Source organism: Perognathus longimembris, chromosome 7 (assembly GCF_023159225.1).
Source record: "Perognathus longimembris pacificus isolate PPM17 chromosome 7, ASM2315922v1, whole genome shotgun sequence".
Taxonomy (NCBI): Eukaryota; Metazoa; Chordata; class Mammalia; order Rodentia; family Heteromyidae; genus Perognathus; species Perognathus longimembris.
This window is the reverse complement of record NC_063167.1, coordinates 26,274,597-26,296,891: the sequence shown is the minus strand read 5'-3', so window position 1 is coordinate 26,296,891 and position 22,295 is coordinate 26,274,597. Positions and strand designations below refer to the sequence as shown.

Genomic DNA, 22,295 nt, shown 5'->3' with positions numbered 1-22,295 from the left:
AGTGGTGGTAAAGTGCTAGCTCAGGGACAGTGCTCACACCCTGAGTTTAAGCCCCCAGGACTGGCAGAAAGGAAAAAAAAAAAAAGAAAAGAAAGTGAACTATACAACTTGTGTGTAGAGATGGAAGGGAGGGAATGGGGGAGAATGAGGGAAGAGATGATACTGTACAAAAGGAAATGTACTCATTACCTGATGCATGAAAATGTAACCCCTCTATCACCTCTGCAATAACAATAAATTCTAAAAATAAAGGAAAACACTCTACTTATTTTAATTTCTTGATATGCTCATTCTATCAACTCTGTTCCAAATGTTTATGCATGTATTTAAGGGCTTGTGATAGACTACAATTATGTATAATTGGTATCATTGGGAGGCAAAGGTTATAAGAATAAAAATAAGTTAAACTGTCCTAGATAGCATTACATTTTATTATGAAAAACATAGAAATATAGAAAATATTTGAAAAATAAAGGACTTGGCTGAGCAAAAGGAAGATTTATTAGAACCTGAAATTTTTTCTTAGGAAAACAACTGAAAGATACCTTTCTCCCAGATATGATGAGCATCTTGGAAGTCCATGACAAAGTTTAAGGGACAGTACACTTCAAATCTCTCCTACTTGTCCTTGAGCCTCAGTCCTAGATTTGAATGCAATCTAAAGTTGGAGATATATAAAAAAATGAGAACAATATCTTCAAAAGCAGGTCAGAGACTGGTCCACTTACTCAGATACATTAGAACAGGCTGATAGACATTGCTGAAAGCAGAACTTCGGTTCATTTGGCTTTTTTGGGTTGAGGCTCCAGTGCAGAGCTGAGCCCTCCACCACCCTTCCTCCACTCACAGATGTCTAAATAGTTGCATGTCCGACACTTCCAAGCTTCTTCCACATCGACCCCTTGAGGCGCTCGGTGGCCCATCCAGTAGGCCATATAATGCTGAACTCTGCCTCTCACTTCTTTTTCTTCAAAGGCTACAATCTCTTGACCCAGCACAGTGGCAGTTTCTTGATGAATATACTCAATCTTCAGGGTATCAATAACTGGGAGGTCAGATAGTGTGAGAGACAAGAAGACTAGCTCCATGAGGTCACTCAAAGACTTCACAGAAAAGCCTCCCTGCTGGGCATGCCTCAGCACTGAAGGACCCAGTGGCTTGTCTGGACACAATTTAGTGTGTTGGATTAGGCTTGCTGGCGTCACTTTCCCTTGCACCATGGCATCAAAGATACATTTGTACAGACTGACTTGAAAACAGTCTTTCTTCTTCTGAGCTGCCAGAGGGAGCATAGGGCGCCTGCGTGTCTTGAGTTCTGTTAGTTCTAGTTCTCCTCTGGCTGTATAGTGCAGCTCATCAATCACTCCAACAAGAAACATACCTTCCACTTCCCCAAACACTGGAAATTCTCTGATGCGCCCTTCTGACTGCAGGGTAGGAATCATTGATAATATGTTCAGAAACTTAATTGCCCAAGTGTCTTCTTTAGTGGTGACAGGGATAGTCACAAGATCATGAAGTTCTAGTTCTCTAGCTAGGTGGATGCTAGCACCAGTGTTCAAAACAGCTGCCTTCTCAGGTGTCAAAACATCAGGAAGCTCCTTCTCATATGCCATCTGCAATTCACACCAGCTCTGAGTAGACAGGTCAGTGACATATAAATATTTTAGGTGGAATCTCTCCATGGGTGATGAGACATCCAATTCTCTTTTCCAGTTCTGTAAACTTGCAGGCTTGTCATCCTTCTCAGGGAGTTCAGAGGAAGAGTCAGGCTTGCTAAGCGAAGCACATGATTTTTCATCATCTTCCTGGTCCAGAAACTCTAGGAACTCTGAGTCACTCAGATCTGAGAACCCTGAGGCTTCTGCTGACACTGTTTCCTCTTCCCTAGCCTCAGCCATGGCACAGCTCTGGAGTGAGCAAGGAAGCCCTGCATGACATTTTAAAGAAATGCATTTTCCCAATAAAAAGACCTCCTCAGAAGCACTTTCAAATTCCAGTGAGACAAAAAGAACACAGCTCTTCTATCTGCAGTCCTAGGGATTGAACTGCTCAGGGCCTTGTGCATGCTAGGTAAACATTCTACCACTGTGTCCCCAGCTCTTACAAATTACTTCTTTAAAGAAACCAGTTAATAATGCTTACGAGTTACATATACATACACTATATGAAACTGGTCCTTCTATCATCCATGTTTTTTTTCAGTGCTATGGATAGAATTCAGGATACTGTATGTACTGGGCAGGTAATCTAGCACTGAGATACATGCCCAGTATGGTAGAATTTTTTTAAGTTGAGGAATAATTTTATTCCTAGATTTTCCAACAATATATTGTGTGTAACTTTAAGTAAATCACCTTTCTTCATCTCAATTCACTCAAATTTAAAGGGAGATTTGAGGTTTGTCATGTGTTGCTTCTGAAGTCTCCTGACTTGATCATTTTATCATTCTTAATAACTATAGATCTTGAGATAAGTTAACGGAAAGGCAGTGAGTAGAAGCTCTTGTTGGATTTAACTTATCCTTACAGACTTTCTATATTATTCCCCTTACATTATAGAAATTAGTGTCTGCCACTAATTTTATTTTCTCCCTCAATGAGAAATTAGCTTACTGCTGGGCATGGTGGTGTACATCTGTAATCCCAGCTACTGGAGAGATAAGAGGCAGGTCTGTAAATTTGTCTCATGTGCGTGGGGTCATAGGTTCAATCCCCAGTACCACCAGAGAGAAGTAGAGGTAAAAAGAGAATTAACTATCTCTAAGCATGCCTAAAATCCCAAAATATATTGCTGTAAGTAAAAGTGAACATGCATTATGCAGTTATTGTATGCTACACTAAGTTCAGTGATTTACATTTATTATTTAATTACCCTAAGTAGGGATATGTACTGTTTTTTTTTTAAAACTAGGAAGTATTTCCAAAACATAGAAGTCGAAGCCACAGAACAATGAGCACTTATGTATATACCAGTACATATTCTTGGCTGACCTATTTTAAAGTAAATGATTGGTCAACTGCAGATCTAAATTCTTCAGCACAGGGGCTGGGGATATGGCCTAGTGGTAAAGTGCTCGCCTCGTATACATGAAGCCCTGGGTTCGATTCCTCAGCACCACATATATAGAAAATGGCCAGAAGTGGTGCTGTGGCTCAAGTGGTAGAATGCTAGCCTTGAGCAAAAAGAAGCCAGGGACAGTGCTCAGCCCCTGAGTCCACGCCCCAGCACTGGCAACAAAAACAGAACAAATAAAAATTAAAAAAATAAAAATAAATAAATTCTTCAGCACAAATTTCCAAATAGGATTCTTCTACATCACTACAATACTATTTTCATACCCAACAGAAGAATTCCCTAACATTCTAATTTATATTCGAACTTCCCACCCTGTTCTTTAGGAAACAAAGACTATATACATTGTTTGTTTTTTGTCTCTCACATCTTTGACTTTTGAGTGCCAGAAAAATAATTTTAAGCAGAATCTGTACTGACAGAGGTAACTATGAGCAAGTGTTTCCATTTTGTTATTCAAATAAGAGATAAATGTGGCAAATATATCAGCTCTCATGTTGAAGCCCCGGGTTTGAGTCCTCAGTATCACATATATAGAAAAGGCCAGAAGTAGCGCTGTGGCTCAAATGGTAGCGTGCTAGCCTTGAACAAAAAGAAGCCAGGGACAGTGCTCAAGCCCTGAGTCCCAAGCCCCAGGACTGGCCAAAACAAAAAAACAAACAAAACAACAACAACAAAAAACCCTAAGGGGCAGCACTCAGGCGCTGAGCTCAAGTCCTAGTACCTACACATGCATGTTCAAGCACACACATGTAGTAGGTGGAGTAGAGTATTCCTCTAACGCTAGTCAGCTATGTAGCCATTGAGTGATAAAACGTAGTATACAATAAATATGGCTTTCCTCTCACATCCTAATCTATTCCCTCTACAAACATGATTCAACTTTAGGAAAGAGGAAGCTCCAACTCATCTGGGACTTGATTGTTTTCCACTTGACAGGGAAGGGTAGAAAACGGAAAGGACGGGCTGGGGATATGGCCTAGTGGCAAGAGTGCTCACCTCGTATACATGAAGCCCCCAGCACCACATATACAGAAAATGGCCAGAAGTGGCGCTGTGGCTCAAGTGGCAGAGGGCTAGCCTTGAGCAAAAAGACGCCAGGGACAGTGCTCAGACCCTGAGACCAAGCCCCAGGACTGGCCAAAAAAAAAAAAAAAAAAAAAAAAAAAAAAGAAAGAAAAGAAAACGGAAAGGACAAAGCTAGAGGAAGAGAAAGAAGCTCTGAAGATCATGTCTGCATGGAAGAACTCAAATTAATCACTAGGAGCCTTGCTATGGTAGAATGGGGGCATTTGGACCTTTCTCACCTGACCATTCCTTCACGTTCAGATGTTTCCTTTCCTTCTATCCATAGTGCACGTGACCATCCACCTCAGACCCTAGGTGACAATGTGGATTCTCACTGGGAGCCAGCACGACTCCCGCAGTCACTTGATGCAGCCCCTGCTCCCTGCAAGTGGAAGGATTAAGAACTAAGGTGCTCCCGAAGCTGCCAGGTCGGTTCCTTCCTCTAGCTCCAACCTCAGTCTCGATACTCTAGAAGAACATTTCAGGCCACGGGCTCTGCCTCTCCGATGGGTTCCGCTCCTGCAGAACTGTCACTTCCTTGCTTCATCCTCAACATTCTGATTAGTTTGGACGAGTTCTCTTTCCTCAAACCCCAAACCACTATCCGCCGGAGTGCCTAGACCGCCCTAAATGTACCAAATAAACACTTCATACAAACGTCCCGGAGGACGGACCAAGACGCCGGTCCAGAAAAGGTCTCGAGTATGACCGCCGGGTCTTCCAAGACAGAGGCCCAGAATCCATCCAGACGAGCCCGCCCCGCTAGGGGTGACAGGTGGGGCTGCTCCCTCCCTCCTTCCCGAGGAGGGGGATGGGAGGAAGGCGGTCTCGGCGACACGCCTGGGCTCAGACCAACCCCGTAGCCCGTTGGTTCGTGGCCTCCACTAACCTCCGGGCCTGATTCCCTCCAGCTTCCAGAAAGCCTCGGAAATGCACGGACTCTCTCCGACCGAGCACCCGGAAGCGGCCCGGAGCCCGAGCCCGGAAGGCGTGGCGGCAGCGTGAGCACCTCCTCTTCCCAGAGGCCTCCGCGGCGTCGCCCTGTCCTCGCGAGGATGGAGTTCGGGGGACCTTGCCGGTGCCGGGCAGTCCCTCCCTGGAGCCCACCGTGTGCGCGATTCTCGGTTCCAGTGTGAACTTGCTACCTCTCTCGCGAGAAGGTCTGCGCCGACCTGTCACACTCCCCGGCCTCCCGCCCCACCCCCCGCCTCACCCCCCGCCTCTCCCGCATGCGCAGTGTGCCCCACCCATATAGCCTCTCGCCCCTCCTTTCCCTGCTAAAGGAATCCCAGCCAGCTGTTCAAAGACGCAGGTGCCCCCCCACTTTATTTTTGTGGGTTTCCCAGTTTATTTGAGTTTAACCTTCTAATTGGAAAGATGTAATGGTTACATTTTCAAATATAAGACGAAGGAAAGCATAATGCTTTTGCAGCCGACTTACCATCGGAGCAAAAAAAATGAACAATGGCAAGCCTTTCCCAAATACACTTCCTTAGGAAACCACTTGTCTGACTTTTATGACATTCACTTCTTTGCTTTTCTTCACAGAAAACGTGATTTACAACCAGCTGGAATTTCATAGCAATGGAGAGAAAAAGATGGTATCTTAAGTGAAGGTTCTGTGACAATACAGAATATCCCTAGGTGAAAAAAAATGCAAAATGAGAATCTCTGTCTCTTTCCATTACAGAAGTCAATTTTTAAAGTGCTTTTTTGTTTTAGGTATTGTCAATTTTGGTGTAGTAGTGATCTGGAGTTCTGTAGGAAAGCATCCTTTTTTCCTCTTCATACTGTTAGCATGCACTGAAGCTCCTGAGTTCCATGATGTTTTCTTTTTTCTTTTTGCCAGTCCTGGGGCCTGAACTCAGGGCCTGAGCACTGTCCCTGGCTTCTTTTTGATCAAGGCTAGTACTCTTCCACTTGAGCCACAGTGCCACTTCTGGCTTTTTCTGTATACACGGTGCTGAGGAATCGAACCCAGGGCTTCATGTATATGAGGCAAGCACTCTTGCCACTAGGCCATATTCCCACTCCCTTCCATATTTTCAAGATCTTTCTAACCATTCCATACTTTGAAACTTAAAAGTAGCCCACTTAATTTGTTTTGATGACTTCCTCAGATTACTATAATCAATCAAATTTTAGCTATGGAAATTAAACGAATTGTTGCAAACTAATAACTCCTAATATACTGAATTTAGAGTCCATATGGGGAGAAGAAAGGTAAGTGAGATGAAGCTATAAAGTAGGACTAGATATAATGGAGGTCCTGGGCTTTGAAGTCTCACTTGGGCAGTGGTTGTGGGAAAGGAACAGAGGGAAAATCCATTAACACTGAATAATTAAAGCTTTAATAAAGTGTTAATAAGATTGAAAAATAAACACAAAATCACTGTGATCCTAAACAGTGCTCAGCTTTCACAAATAATGTTAACTAATTAATACTAATAAATGCTTATTAAGTAGAAATTTGTACCACTCTTGTGTGTTAACTTGCTAATAGAAATATCTTGTGAAATGCTATGAATGGCCAATTATCCCTTGTAGACTCTGTCATTAAGATTGTCATTCTCCATTTCAATCAAAAGGATTGCAGCCAAGATTATATCCTCTAAGTGGGTTAGTAGCTTTAAAGGGAGTCTCAGCCTTAGAAGTCAGGGAATGGAACAGTTGGCAGAAAGGTTTCCCCTCCTTCCCCAGATGAGACCTTGGCTTGAAGGTTTGGCTACTCTTCAAATACACACACACACACACACACACACACACAATTTCTCTGTGGCTTCTGCAGTGGAGAGTACTGCTACTTATGGGGGATTCAGCTCAGCTAGAACTTCAGACTGTCTTGCTGAAGTTAAGATATTGCTGTTCTCTGTGTGTGTGCGTGTTGGGAGAGGCAAGTTTTTGAGTGTTCTGGCCTTGATTAAACTTGCAACCCTTCTGCCTCAGCCTGTGATTATGGGCATACATCAGCTCACCTGATGCTTCTTTGATGGCCAACAAGAATGCTGACCTAGGTCATGCTTCAGCTCCTACAGTTTTGTAACTTCTTTGTGAGAAAAGTGGTCTAATCTCTATGGTCAGTTTACTAGTATATACCCACTAGCACAAATTCCAATCCTAGGAATTATGTATACATACATGCTTACGTGAAAATTGTAGAATATGTCATTACCATAGTATATAAACAAAAGAGCAAAAGTATCCCAAGTCCATCCATAGTGAACTAGCTAAATAATAGTGCATTCATATCATGCTATGTATGTAACTATAAAAATGAGCAGGCACTTTAATGAAATGGAACTACCTCATGATACATTAAAAGTAATGTGTAAAAAAACACACAGTAATGCACCTGGGAATATGACTTAGTGGTAGAGTGCTTACCTAGCATTCATGAAGCCCTGGGTTCGATTCTGCAGTACCACATAAACAGAAAAGTTTGGAAGTAGCACTATGGCTCAAGTGGTAGAGTGCTTGATAGAGTACTAGCCTTGAGCAAAAGAAGCTCAGGGACAGTGCCCAAGCCTGGAATTCAAGACCCAGGACTGGGGGGAAATAAACACAGAATGGTAATCATTAGACATTATGTTAAAAATAAACTATACAACTTGTGGGCGGGGGAAAAAGAGCAAGGGGAAGGGTGACACTGTCCAAAAAGAAATGTACTCTTATGTAACTGTAACTTATGTAGTATCACCTTTATAATAACAATTAAAAACTTAAGAATGTAATGTACAGATTTTCTTGTACAAAAACTACTGGCATTATTTTGGATGTAAATGGAAAAAGCTGCACAAAAATTATTTATAAAATGGCTGCCTCTAAGTAGGCAAATTTGGCGATAGGAGGTGGAAGAAAGAAACTTTCTATTCTATACAATCCTGCCTTTTCAATTGCTTACCATGCAAAGCTTCAAATGTATTGGTATTTTTAAACAGTTCCTAAATGCTAGCCGGTAAGTGAATGCTCACGAGGAAATAATTAAACGACTATGAAATCAGAAAAAATTTATGTTGTGAATTTTTCATAATGCTGAATTTATTTAACTTCAAAAGCCAGATTTTGGGCTGGGAATATGGCCTCATGGTAAAGTGCTCACCTCGTATACATGAAGCCCTAGGTTTGATTCCTCAGTACCACATATATAGAAAAAGCCGGAAGTGGCAGAGTGCTAGCCTTGAGCAAAAAGAATCCAGGGACAGTGCTCAGGCCTTGAGTTCAAGCCCCAGGACTGGCAAGAAACAAAACAAAACAAAAAAACAGATTTTATGCTTAAGTGTTTTGTATAGAGGTATAGCAGACAGTCATTTTCAATATAGTGTTTATTTACACACTAGGCAAAAATAAAAATTGCCATCATTTGGTCACTTTCTCAAATGTTTTTGAATCCTCAAATTTTAAAGCTTAGAATCACTAACTTAAGACTTGGCTTTTGTTCCCATGTCAAGTTATCTTTTTTTTCTTTAAGATTATTTCAGAAGGCATTCCTCCTGTGTATTTTTTGGTGTCGACTTAGTGATGAATTATAGCTGAAGGATTTTCCACATTCATTGCATTCATAAGGTTTTTCTCCAGAATGGTGCCTCTGATGCTTTTTAAATGATGAATCATGTCTATAGGCTTTTCCACAGCGATTGCATTCATATGCTTTCACTCCGGTATGAACAGTTTTATGGTTGCTAAGGTGTATTCTCTGCCTAAAGGCTTTCCCACATTCTTTACATTTGTAGGGTCTTTCCCCAGTGTGGATTCTCTGGTGGTGCGTTAGATATGCTCTGTGACTAAAGGTTTTACAGCACGCAGTGCACGCATAGGGCTTCTCCCCAGTGTGAATTCTTACGTGTTCGCTAAGGTGTCGAATCTGCCGGAAAGTTTTCCCACATTCATTGCACGTAAAGGGTTTCTCTCCAGAATGAGTCCTTAAATGTTGGATCAAGCTAATGTTCTGGCTGAAGGCTTTCTGACATTTGTCACACGCATAAGGTTTCTCCCCAGTGTGAGTTCTGTGATGCTGACTGAGTGATGAGCGGTGTCTGAAGGCTTTGCCACATTCTTCACATTCAAAGGGCTTCTCACCAGTGTGAATTCGCCGGTGTGTACTCAGAGATGCACTCTGACTAAAGGCTCTTCCGCATTCCTTACATCTGAAAGGTTTCTCACCAGTATGAATTCTCATGTGCTCAGTAAGATGAATAGGCTGTTTGAACATTTTTTCACATATACTACATTCATAGATTTTTGTTCTTAGGCAACTTAGTGGATGATTAATTAAATTTAGTTTGCATTTGTTCCGCTTGCTAGGTGGGCTGAATTTATGGTGCTTCTGTTCTAAAGTCACTTTTGAACTCACAATATTTCCCTGAAATTTGTTAGCTTCTTGGTCTGTCTTTTTGTGGTTCAAAATGACTTGTCTCATGTCTCGTCCACAGGTTTCCTGGTGTGTTTCTAAGGCATCATACCTGGAGACTTTGTTCAGTGTGGAATAAATGATGTCATCCCTTATAAACCTTCCCACCATGTCGTGATATAGCTGGTCCTGGGAAATGTCATTTCTTGCAGTTGACTCACTGGTTTCTATGTTACTCTTCAAGTCTGAAAGAAATGAAAAACTCCTAGTAACTCATATTAGTTATGCTTTGAAAAAAATCAAAGACTATTGTAGTTATGGAACAGAGAATTACAGAGAAATGAGTACATGAGATTTTCACTGTATTTAAATATATGCCTGGAGAGGTAATACAAACCAACAGTGAACAGGTTAAATGCATTGTCTTATTATACATATAGTAAAACCTGAGTCTGTGAGTCTTGCTTCTCATAATAACACTAAGAATGCCATTTTAGTGCTATATCTTTTAGTTGACAATTACTTTTGGAACACAACCTCAAAAATACAAGAAAGGAATTTCCCAATCTGGCCATATCAGGAGATGCTAGTTCAAAAAGATTTTTTTTTTTGGCCAGTCCTGGGGCTTGGACTCAGGGCCTGAGCACTGTCCCTGGCTTCTTCTTGCTCAAGGCTAGCACTCTGCCACTTGAGCCACAGCGCCACTTCTGGCCATTTTCTGTATATGTGGTGCTGGGGAATCGAACCCAAGGCTTCATGTATACGAGGCAAGCACTCTTGCCACTAGGCCATATCCCCAGCCCTTCAAAAAGATTTTTACCTAAGAACATTAAGCTATCTTTTATTTAAACTTGTATTGGTGTATATCTATACTTAGTACTGCTTTCTATAGTTATTAATATATCAATGCAAGTATAATTTATAAAATAGTAACCTAGCCTATTATAATTGCTAGTGCTGCTAGGAAAATATCTCTGTGTCTGTGTGTGTGCACGCGTGCACGCACACGCACACAGGCACACACTAGTACTGGGGCTTGAACTCAGGGCCTGGGAGCTGTCCCTGGGCTTTTTTTGCTCAAGGCTATTATTCTACCACTTGAGTCACAGCTCCACTTCTGTGTTGATGTTTTTTTTTTTGTGGTTAACTGGAGATAAGAATCTCACAGACCTTCCTGCCCAGCCTAGTTTCCAACTATAATCCTGGTGAGAAAATTTCCTTTAAGCATTAGCTGTTTTTTTGTGTTTTTTTTTTTTCAATTTTTGCCTGTATCAGAATTTGAACTCAGGAGCTTGCACTTGCTTGGCTTGCTCACTCAGCTAAAAGGTCTACGTTTTGACTCATGCCTCTAGCTAAGGTTTTTGCTGGTTATTCTGGAGAGGGAGTCTCATGGACTTTTCTCTGTCCTGGATAGCTTCAAACCACGATCTTCCAGATCTCAGCCTCCTGATTAGTAAGACGATAGGCATGAGCCACTGTTATCACCTAGCCATTAACTAGTTTTATTACTTGGTAATTCATTCTATCTTCCTCGCATTTTAAATGGAAGATATAACTTCATGGAAGGTATAATTTCTTTTAAACATTTCTTGCGGGGGGGGGGCGCAAGGGGAGGGATTGTGCTTGGTAGGCAAAAACTCTCTAGCCATGTTATTTGTCATATAGGACCTTGGTACATGCCCTGGCTGGCTGGACCATAATCTTATTTACATTTCCCATGTAGCTAGGATTATAGGTGCACCCCCAGTATCCAGTTATTGAGATAGAGTCTCAAATTTATGCCCAGGCTGATCTGGACCCACAATCCCCCTCTTTGACCTCCTGACTTTGGGGATTACATGCACACACCACTATGCTCAGCTTTCTTTAAGATTGTTTTCCTTTTTTTTTTTTCTGAGACAGCATTTCACTATATAGCCCAAGCTTACATCAAACCTACAATCCTTCTGCCTGAGTCTATGGAGTGCTGAGTTCACAGGCATGTACAACCCTGCCAAGCCTTGTAAGACTTTTTTTTCTGATCAATCCAGAAGGATCATTGGCACTTTTTTTTTTGTGGGGCTTGAACTCTGGGCCTGGGTGCTGTCCCTAAGCTCTTTAGGTCAAGACCACTTGAGGTCAGGGGCTGGGAATATAACCTAGTGGCAAGAGTGCTTGCCTCCTACAGATAAGGCTCTCGTTCGATTCCCCAGCACTACATATATGGAAAACGGCCAGAAGGGGCGCTGTGGCTCAGGTGGCAGAGTGCTAGCCTTGAGCAGGAAGAGGCCAGGGACAGTGCTCAGGCCCTGAGTCCAAGGCCCAGGACTGGCAAAAAAAAAAAGACCACTTGAGGTCACAGCACCACTTCCGGTTTTCTGGTGGTTAATTGGAGATAAGAGTCTCATGGACTTTCTGTCCAGGCTGGCTTTGAACCTCAATCCTCAGATCTCAGCCTCCTGAGTAGCTAGGATTACAGGTGTGAGCCACTGGCACCTGGCTCATTAGCACTTTTAAATTCTAAATGAAAAGAAGCAATAATAAAAATCTATGTTCTAAGGCTCCTGTTTCTTTTGGTGCTAAAAAGGGAGGGATGTAGTAAAGAAAAAGAAGACACCTACGTATTCCTGCCCTGTTGAGTACCCTAGGCTGACGCTGGTAAAAGCTTGGGGAGGAGAAAAAAAACCAAGATTCAACCTTGAATTCCAATGATAGCTTTTAAATTCCACTGAACTCAAATACTTTGCTATAATTAAAAGTGTTCTTGATATTATAGAAAGCACAAACCACCTCTAATGAGATGAATAATTTTAAGGAATAGAGTGGGTGAACAACCTCCTGTAGATAGTAAGTCTCTGAGAAACTGTAATTGAGATAGCCTGACATTAGAGTAAGAATAAGAAAACAAAAGAATAAAATTAAATAGTGAGAACCCTAAAAAAGATCCAGGAATATAAAGAAATTTACAGATGACATAGCAGCATTAACTATTCAACAAACAGTGAAGTGCTGGAATGAGATAATTCTTAATTTTTGCTAGTCCTGGGACTTGAACTCTGGGCTTAGGTGCGATTCCTGAGCTTCTTTTGCTCAAGGCTAGTGCTCTACCACTTGAGCCACAGCCCCACTTCTGGTTTTTTCCGAGTAGTTTATTGGAGGTAAGAGTCTCACAGACTTTCCTGTCTGGGCTAGCTTCAAACTGCAATCCTCAGATCTCAGCCTCTTGAGTAGCTATCATTACAGGTATGAGCCACAGCCACCTAGCTTGGGATGAGATTTAATGCAGGTATTATACAATAGTCAAGCCTCCCTAGAGCCTGGGCAGATCCTGACCATTCCAGCCTATGTATTATCTGCCTGGTCTCACCTAAAACAGGGTCTCCTGGGCTTTCATTCACTCTCATCCATGGCTCTTCTCCTTTCTCCAGCTGGGAAATTACACTGGGCTTGGAAAGCTGATATCCTGCTTAAGAAGTAAAAAAAAAAAAAAGTATGAATATTTATACTGACGTTGACAAACCATCTCTAGCTTTGCTTTTATATGCTCTGAAAGCAGAAAGGGGTATGCCTTTGTACTCTAGCTCTAGAAAGGAAAGCTGTTCTCCCAAAGAAGGTAAATCAAATATAGCCTGGTTTGGTTTTCAAAGGAATAAGACATCTCTAATACAGAACAAGGTGAAGTTTCAATGACTGCACATTGTAGTTTAAAAACAGTGACTCTCCTATAGTATACACTTCTGGAAGTATGGCTGGCCCACTCTTACCCACTGACACCAGGTTCCTGTAGTTCTCCAGCATCACCTCTCGGTACAGATTCCGGTAAGTAGGGACCAGCTGCCCCCACTCCTCCTGAGTGAAGTCTACACATATGTCCTTGAAGGTCAACAGCTCCTAGAAAACCAAATGTGTTCCTTTTTAGTCAGCCTCCACTTCTACTAAAGTCCAAAGAACTCTGACAATATTCTAAGTTCTGAGAGATTCCAAACAAGTTTTATCAGGAGACTCTTCTACATCATTCTGGAGAGTCTCTGGAGATTGCTATAAAAAATTAAATATTCGGGCTGGGGATATAGCCTAGTGGCAAGAGTGCCTGCCTCGGATACACGAGGCCCTAGGTTCGATTCCCCAGCACCACATATACAGAAAACGGCCAGAAGCGGCGCTGTGGCTCAAGTGGCAGAGTGCTAGCCTTGAGCGGGAAGAAGCCAGGGACAGTGCTCAGGCCCTGAGTCCAAGGCCCAAGACTGGCCAAAAAAAAAAAAAAATTAAATATTCCAGGGCACCAGTAACTCATGTCTGTAATCCTAGCTACTCAGGAGACTGAGATCTAAGGATCGAAGTAGGTAGCCCAGTTAGAAAAATCTGTGAGGGGGGCTGGGGATATAGCCTAGTGGCAAGAGTGCTTGCCTCATATACATGAGGCCCTGGGTTCAGTTCCCCAGCACCACATATACAGAAAATGGCCAGAAGTGGCGCTGTGGCTCAAGCAGCAGAGTGCTAGCCTTGAGCAAAAGGAAGCCAGGGACAGTGCTCAGACCCTGAGTCCAACCAGGACTGGCCAAAAAAAAAAAAAAAAAAGAAAAGAAAAATCTGTGAGATTCTTTCTTTTTTATTTTTTGCCAGTCCTGAGGCTTGAACTCAGGGCCTGAGCACAGTCCCTGGCTTTTTTTTTTTTTTTTTTTTTTTTTTGGCTCAAGGCTAGCAGTCTACCTCTTAGGCCACAGCGCCCACTTGTGGCTTTTTCTGGTTATGTGGCGCTGAGGAATCAAACCCAGGGCTTCATGCATGCTAGGCAAGCACTCTAAAGCTAAGCCACATTCCCAGCCCCAAGTCTGTGAGACTCTTATCTCCAGTTAAAAATTTTAAAATCTGGAAGTAGAGGTGTATGTGAAGTAGCATAATGCTAGTCTTGAGCAAAAAAAAAAAAAAAAGCAATGGACAGCACCCAGGCCCTATGTTCAAGCCCCAGTACTAGCACACATACACACATACAATATTAGCATAAATAATCATACATATCTCCTGAAGAACTCAACAGGTTAAGGCAAATAGAGAAAGCCAGTAAGGCTAGGAATGATCTTTTAGTTGGTGCTTGTGGCAAGCAGTATACCCTGAAAGGGTGCTGTTTGGCAGTGACATGGATTCAATAAGGGAGAGCCAGGTAGAAGTATGAGAAAAGCATTCCAGGCAGCTGAGAACATTCTTGGCTTGTCTGAGAAACACGAAAGTGGACAGCATAGATGGAAGCAGACTAGGAAAGGGGAGAGTGGAAGGAGATGAGATCAGAGGAGCTGGAAGCTGAGAGGTAGGGCCGGAAAAAGAGTGTTTGGTCCTGACACTGTCACAAATACTGATGCATTGCTGAGCTTGAATTCTGGGACCCAGCTGGATTTAATTCAAGAAAAACAAACCTAGAAATATAGTCTAGTCCTTTCCTAGATCAAGTACTGGAGAGATTAAAAAAAAATCAGTCCCTCAGTGGTGTTAGGAAGCATGGGCAGTGGAGGCTAATGAGAAGTAAATTCAATTGTCACAGCCAGAGCTCAGCTATAGTCAGTGTTCTAGTAGGAAGAACATAGATTATTAGTCCTTCATCCTCACCACCAAACAGACAAAAGGGCTCTCTTGGAAAGATCTCTTGGAAAGAATGCAAAACAAAACAAACCAGTTAAACACACAGAAACACATGCACTTCATATTCCATTGTTCTTTTATATATAATAGCTGAATTGTAGTAAGAAATTATTAAGCATGTGAAAAAGTACCATCTATAAACAAGAAAATAAAAATCAACATAAGCAGATGCACAGGTGACTGAGTCACCGGTAGAATGCCTGCCTACCAAGTGTGAAGTCAGTAGACAGAAAAAAAGTTTTTAAAAAGTGTCAAGAAGGGATTCTGGATGGATGTATGGAATGCAGATACAATTCTTTAATATTTCTTTTATGTTGCCATAAATAATTCTGGAATGTTTCTCAATCCTACAAGGCAGATATTGACATCTAAGCTTTTTTTAAAGGGGTGCAAAGGGCCATGGAATACTGGGGTTTAAGCTCAGGACCCTGCACTTATGAGGCAGGAGTTCTAACACTTGAGTCATGCATTCGGGCCTGGATCTAAATTTCTTAACTGAAGAAACTGAGATTGTGAAGAGAAAAGCAAAAACCCAACAAACAAACAAACAAAAAAACCCAACCCACCCTAGAGTACTGGACAGGCAAAAATCAAATCCTATACCACTGAATTTCAGATAAGAGGTTCTTTTCAAGCTCTTGTCACCAATAACGTCTGCTGTTTCAATCGTTCTTTCATGCTTATTCTAGAATTCCTTTGTATTTCTCACCCATGTTTCTGTCAGAAGCATTGATGACTTCACTTCTGCCATGCTGTCCTAACTGCTATCAGGCCTCTCCCATTCTTTGCCTGTCAAAGGCATATATGCTGTGTGACTGGAGCCTTTCTCCCCTGCTCACATCTCCATGTGCTTCTTCTTATTGCTACCCAGGGTCACCTCTTAAATTACACAGTGATGTGCACTTATCACTAAGAATTTCAAATTTTAATTCTCACTCATTTTGCTTTAAATATTTTATTGACATTTATCTTAGTTCCAAGTAGTATCTGTTGCTTAGAGGACTAGAATGGTATCAGTTACTTTGTTTCTCTACAAAAATGAACACAATTTTAGTTCTAGATGTTGGTAAGAAATAAGAGTTAGAGACAAGGTTGCTATGAGAAAGGAAACTGCCACCACCTCTCTAAACAGACAAGGTGTATCCTTAAAAACCATGATGACAAAATGGCAAGCAACCCCAACTCACCTGTGATTCTGCTACCAGGAATCCAGGACTCATATTATTCACTGATCTTTCTCCCTGGTTGTCATCAACATCCTGAGAAAGCAATCCTGGGGGGAAAAAAGAACCAGAAGGCTTTCATCTCCCTAAAACTCTTAGATAGAAAGTCAGTCTGTGTGCCAGGTGCTGGTGGCTCACACCTGTCATTCTAGCTACTCAGGAGGCTGAGATCTGAGGATTATGGTTCAAAGCCTCCCTGGCAGGAAAGTCTGTGAGATTCCTATCTCCAATTAACCACCAGAAAACTGGAAGTGGTGCTGTGGTTCACAGTGGTAGAGCACTAGCCTCGAGTAAATGAGCTTAGGGACAGTGCTCAGACACCAACAGACAAAAACATCAAAAAACCCTGCCTGAGGATGCAATGACTTGTGCTTCTCTTCAGTACTGACAGAGAAGGGCATTCAGACTCAGCAGCTTCAAGCCTTCTTAATGAGGAGGAGGACCTCATTTGGACACTAGTATTTCCCAAAGGCTAAGGTTGGTCCAAAAGCACAAATCCATCAGCTACCCTTTTGTTCAAAAATCCTCAAAGGTTCCCAGTGCTAAGAAAGACAAACCTGAACACTTCACCATAGACTCATGAGCTGTCCAAAGCATTATTTTCTCCAACCTCCAAACTGCCATCCTGTTCACAGGGATACTACCCACACCAGATTCTTTTTTTTTTTTTTTTTTTGACTCTCCAAATCAACTTTATTTGGTTTTGAAAGTATTGGTTTTGGGGCTTGGGTTTTTTTTTTTTCATATATTTTATTTAAAATGACATGTGACTTAGCCAAAAATTTAAAACTAGTTGCTTGAAAGCTTCCAGAAGCTTTCTAGAAAACAAGATAAAGACACTCTGGAGGAATGTTTATGTGTCTCATTAAGCATGAGTCTGAAGTATAATTAGGAAGCATCACTATTTTTCTTTCCCACAGTCTAGTTCTTCTTGTCTTTCCATGTAAATTCAGAGTATAAGGTCATGACCTTTTGGCTCACTATTAGGTTTTAAGAAGTCCTACTATGTAGTTAAGGCCATAAAAATGTGTTATTTCATTCACATTTATCCAGTCCAAATTCCAAGCATGGAGGCATCTGCCTCCATTCCCTTGTGGCATACTACTAGCCACACCAGATTCTTTTTTTTTTTTTTTTTGGCCAGTCCTGGGCCTTGGACTCCGGGCCTGAGCACTGTCCCTGGCTTCTTCCCGCTCAAGGCTAGCACTCCGCCACTTGAGCCACAGCGCCGCTTCTGGCTGTTTTCTGTATATGTGGTGCTGGGGAATCGAACCTAGGGCCTCGTGTATCCGAGGCAGGCACTCTTGCCACTAGGCTATATCCCCAGCCCCACACCAGATTCTTAATTCTCCCTTAGGACTAAATCTTTGATAGCTGCAAAGAATGATGGAAGGGGGAAATGGAGGAAGATGCATTGTGATCATAAAATAACATGTTGAATTGAAAACCATTTGTACAGCTATTTAAAGATACTAAATAACAAAAGCCTAAATATTTCCCACTGTAAATCATTCTTCAAGGTACCCACTTTTCTATTCTTTCTCAAAAACTACAGAAAACTAAGACTTTTCTAGGCCCGATTCAGTGCTATCTGCTTTACTGAAAATGTCCCAGAAAGATTCATTCCAGAAGACCTTGAATTCCAAAAGAACTTTTCTTAAGCTACCTTCTATTACTTTAATCTGGGCATGTGACTACCTTGTCAGCTAATAAGTATTAGATATACTTATTCATTTTATTCATCTTTTGAGACGCTTAGCCAAGTCCCTGCCTAAAAAATCTAGAACACAATAAAAATACTAGTAGACTGCCAAGGCACCAGTGGCTCATGCCTGTAATCCTAGCTACTTAGGAGGCTGAGATCTGAAGATCACAGTTCAAAACTAGCCCAAGCAGGAAAGTCCATGAGACTGTTATCACCAATTAACTACCAGAACACTGGAAGTGGTGCTGTGGCTCAAAGTGGTAGAATGCTAGCCTTGAGCAAAAAGCTCACAGAAAGTTCCCCGGCCCTGAGTTTAAGCCCCATGACTGACAAAAAAAAGGGAAAAACTAGCAGAATACAAAGTATTATGAGCATAAATAGAGATAGCACATGATATCCATGAATTCCTGTGTCTGTCTGCCTACTCATGACCATACTACTAAAGAGTCCACAGAGTTAAGGAAAAATGAGAGCAGTCAGGTGTGTCATTCCTACTTCTCAAGAGGAAAATGAAAACAAAAACTGATGCTTATGAAAAATACTGGCCTAGGGCTAAAATGACCAGAACCTGTGCAGAAGACTCTGAGACTTCAGCGGACAGAGACCTTTGATTCCTCTGCCAGATTCACATTCCCATGCTCAGGAGCCACTGTGAGAACACTCAGTGTTCTGACTTCCTATTGAGTATTATATGTGAGGATGGAAGCAGCGCAAGACACTTGTCACAAGGATCCAGAGCTGAGAGCCCATTTCTCCTTTTACAACTACTCTGTTCCCCAAAGACACCCCACAAAAACATTTCCCCCTAACTTTCTCCCCCAAAGACCACCCCAATGAAGTATATCTTTTCACACAAACGGGACCTCCATTCATCTATTCTCACCTTCTCCTTCAAACAGTTTAGTCACATCCTCCCACAGGGACGCCTCCTCCTTGGTCTTCTTTGGATGGTGCAATTTCACCCAGGTGCTGACCTCAGTGGGCAGGGAGATCAGGAGTTGCTGTGGCATGATGATGCCTATTTGATTGGGAGCACCTCTTTCTAGTGAAGAAAGTACTAGAACTTCTGCTATAGGCTTCACAGTTATGTAGTCCTCAGATCACAATCTTCAGCCTTTCAAAGAACTTTGGAATTTTGGTGTGTCCCTGCAGTGCCAGGAGTTGGAACTTTCTAGAGGCCAGTGCTGCTTTACAACTCTGGAAAATGGGCTCTGGAGGCAACAAGATCACTGGGTAGTAACTACTTCTACACTCTTCTAGAGCAAAAAGCTAGATAGAAGGGAGGGATCCAGAAGCATCTGCAATACAGCCCAAAATCCAGAAATGTGAAAACTGCAAAAGATCTGAAATATTTGTCATTAATGTAGGAATAAGTAAAATCAAGGTTCTCGGATGCACCTTTACCTCCCAATTTCATAGATGCACACAAAGATATACAAACATACAAAGATGTGCAAAAATGCACGGAGCCTGTCTTGACTTCCTGCCCTGAAGGACGCAGGCGCCTTCTGCCATGGTAGTCTTGGGAGTCAGAAAGAAGACTGAAACCAGACATCCTGGTCAGAAGCCTGACACTTGCACACAAAAGCTCTTGGGCACTGCAAGTCTCTAAGCTTCAGTTTACTCGCCACAAAAAGGGGAATAGCTGGCCACCAGTGGTTCACACCTGTAATCCTAGCTGCTCAGAAGGTTGTGACCTAGAGGATCATGGTTCAAAGCCAGCCCAGGAAGAAAAGTCCTCAAGGGTCCATCTCCAATTAACCAGAAAAATGCTGGATTGGAGGCGTGGTGGCTCAAGCAATAGAGCACCAGACATGAGCAAGAAAGCCAAGCAAGAGCAAAAGGCTCTGAGTTCAAATCCCAATAGTAACTATACCTCTCATAGGGCTACAATGTTAATTCAGACAAAACTAGGTACACAACAAACTCTTAGTAGTTTGAGCCTTTTACTTCAATGTTGTGTCATGGCACTCTCTTTTTTAACCTTGTTTCAAAAAATAATTCTAAATCATTATTCTATCTCCACGGATAGAATAACCCCACAGTTAGGTTCCGGCAGGGAGCGAGCAGAGACAGACAAATGCCAGAATCACAGCAGATGCCCAGCAGCTGGTAAAATTGCACCCTAGTTTCAGAAATGTTAAACTTGGGGGAATGTGCTCAAAGGGAGGAAATACAGTACTTCAAGTACAATTGAGTACCCCTGGAGAATTGTTTGTAACCGGCACATTTGGAAACAAGCCAAATCCATCATCTCATCCAGGCCTTGGCATCTAGCAGGGATCTTGGAATCTAGGGCCAGTGGATCTGAGGTCCCAACAACAGTCCACAGCAGAAAGGTGGCCGGGGTGGGGGTGGGGTTGTCTGGATTTCTTGAAGCTGGTGATGAAGGGAAGGGTTCTGGGAAGTGCAGAAAATATCTTACCCCTGGGTATATAAAAAGTGTCGCTACTGAAGTGCAGCAACTTTCCGTTCTTCCTTAAGAAGCAGTTCATGACAGATAAGCTTCCCTTCGAAGATGCCCCGTCCTGGAAGAGCTTCGGGCCAGACCCCCCCTCCCCCGCAACGCCCCACCCCGGGACAAAAAGACCGCAGAGCCGGGGAGGAGCCGCCCACTCACCGATGCCTGGACGCCGGGACCGCGGAGATGGCGTGGGCAGCGGCCGGGCGGCTGCCGCAGAAGCGTCGCCGTGGAGCTAGGCTGGGCTGGCAGAGCCTTTTCCTCGCCAGCTTTTTAAGGACAGGATTCGCGCAGACTTCCTTCCGGAAACCCAGAGGACCCTCCGCCCTGGGAGCGCTCCGAGGGTCTCGTCCCCATTCCCATCCAGGGCCCGCTGGGGCGGCGGGGAGCGGCTTCGAGAACACCGCGCGAGGACGCCCCACACGCGCCGCAGCGCCAACGCTCGAGCCGTCGTCGCCGCCCCAGCCAGCCCCCGCCCCTTAGGCCGCAGCCCAGCGTCCCCCGGGCCTCGGCCCCGCGGACGCGCGGGCCTCAGCACAGGCGGAGCGCCCCGCCCTCTCCGCTAGGCCACGCCCCTTCCCTCCGCGCAGGCCACGCCCACCCAGGTTTCGCCCGTCTTGAGAGCCAGGAGCTTGACTGTCAGGAAACCGGAAACTGCCTAACGCTTAGGCTGCGCCAAGCTCTGCCCAGACCTCGCGTGACAGCGTGGCGGGGCTGTTCTTCCTGGAAAAGCGTGGTCGCTGCCATTCTTCATTCACTCGTTCATTCCTGCCATTGCGCCAGTTACTTCCTTTTCACATAACTTTGTTCTGGTGAAAACAATTGGTGAGGTAAGTATTTTTTCACAGCAACAAAATGCTGGGTGGTGCTGGTGGTAAGCTATGTTATTGTTGTAACTACAATAAAACGGTTTGGTTTGGGGTTTTTTGGGGGGCGGGGGGAGAGGTTGTTTCCATTAAGTAGACACATTCTAGCACCCAATTTAGAAAAACACTTCAAGCCCATTTGTAGTAATGGGCCGGGATCCACATGTTTACACTTCCTGTGGTAGTTAGGATTACAGGTACACTGCTGGGCCCAGCTTTCTCCCTTTGAAATCGAGTCTTGTGAATTTTAGCTTTGGTTAGCCTGGAGCTACAACCCTCCCAACCTCAGCTTCCTATGTAATTTAGATAGGCATACACCATTGTGTTCCGCTTTGGGTTGTAATGTTATGCCCATGTCGCGAGGAGACCACCAAGAAGACCACCAAGAGCCAGACGTTCCGAAATGCAAAAGCAAGGCAAGGCTTTATTCAGGCGAGCTGCAACTCGGGCCTCGCCCTACCCACCGACACAGCAGAGGTTAGGAGGAAGGCCATGAGCAGAGTTTCACATGGGTATTTAAAGGAAAAAAATTACAAAGTTACATAAACCAGGTGCAAGCAGGTTTGGGGTGCCAGGACAAATCTGATTGGCTCGGGACTAGGGGTTCTCTAAAATTGGTCTGAGGACATTCCAGGGCAGTACATGTATCTGGAACATTCCCGAACCGGTTGGAAAATGGGTTTTTATGGCCTTGGTTTCGGCACAAACAACTTTGTTCCTGGAATCTGTACAATGTCTAGTTTCACCATAAACAAGCCATTTTCCGGGTTTTATGTACGTGTTGGGTTATTCTTAGCTTAACACAAACAACAAGATGGTTGCAGTTTCAAGATGGAGTGGTCCTAGTCTTTGAGTAAAGGGGTCTTGTGTATCTGGTGTTAAATAAACATAGCATTTTAAGTCATATAAATGTTTGAGACCAGGGATGACATAGAAA

General features: G+C 43.2%; 2 protein-coding genes across 6 annotated transcripts; both read right to left on the bottom strand.

The window, feature by feature from the left end:
* Positions 1-482: 482 nt before the first annotated feature.
* Positions 483-5,192, bottom strand: Exo5 (exonuclease 5). Its single transcript, XM_048351000.1, has 3 exons — positions 5,033-5,192; positions 4,383-4,525; positions 483-1,930 (listed from the first exon to the last, which is right to left on the bottom strand). Exon 3 carries the CDS (start codon positions 1,899-1,901, stop codon positions 780-782), a length of 1,122 nt encoding a protein of 373 aa, XP_048206957.1. The 5' UTR covers positions 1,902-1,930; positions 4,383-4,525; positions 5,033-5,192; the 3' UTR covers positions 483-779.
* Positions 5,193-8,614: 3,422 nt separating this feature from the next.
* Positions 8,615-20,731, bottom strand: Zfp69 (ZFP69 zinc finger protein). 5 transcript variants are annotated; one of them, XM_048350996.1, is made up of 7 exons: positions 20,652-20,731; positions 20,214-20,410; positions 18,915-19,329; positions 16,291-16,376; positions 13,234-13,360; positions 12,837-12,935; positions 8,615-9,735 (listed from the first exon to the last, which is right to left on the bottom strand). In XM_048350996.1, exons 3-7 carry the CDS (start codon positions 19,039-19,041, stop codon positions 8,618-8,620), a joined length of 1,557 nt encoding a protein of 518 aa, XP_048206953.1. In that variant the 5' UTR covers positions 19,042-19,329; positions 20,214-20,410; positions 20,652-20,731; the 3' UTR covers positions 8,615-8,617. The 5 variants fall into 5 exon arrangements, with proteins under 5 accessions (XP_048206953.1, XP_048206952.1, XP_048206954.1 ...); XM_048350995.1 differs by lacking the exon at positions 20,214-20,410; XM_048350997.1 differs by lacking the exon at positions 20,214-20,410 and having other exon boundaries at positions 18,915-19,242.
* Between the last annotated feature and the right edge of the window lie 1,564 nt (positions 20,732-22,295).

Excerpts from the sequence above, each read along its gene's own strand:
- Exo5 (XM_048351000.1), bottom strand. The coding sequence starts at position 1,901 with ATGGCTGAGGCTAGGGAAGAGGAAACAGTGTCAGCAGAAGCCTCAGGG.
- Zfp69 (XM_048350996.1), bottom strand. The coding sequence starts at position 19,041 with ATGCCACAGCAACTCCTGATCTCCCTGCCCACTGAGGTCAGCACCTGG. Across the intron at positions 13,361-16,290 it reads TCCTGGTAGCAGAATCACAG|GAGCTGTTGACCTTCAAGGA; the intron begins GTGAGTTGGGGT and ends TTGGTTTTCTAG. Across the intron at positions 9,736-12,836 it reads CCCAGGAGACCCTGTTTTAG|ACTTGAAGAGTAACATAGAA; the intron begins GTGAGACCAGGC and ends CATTTCTTTCAG.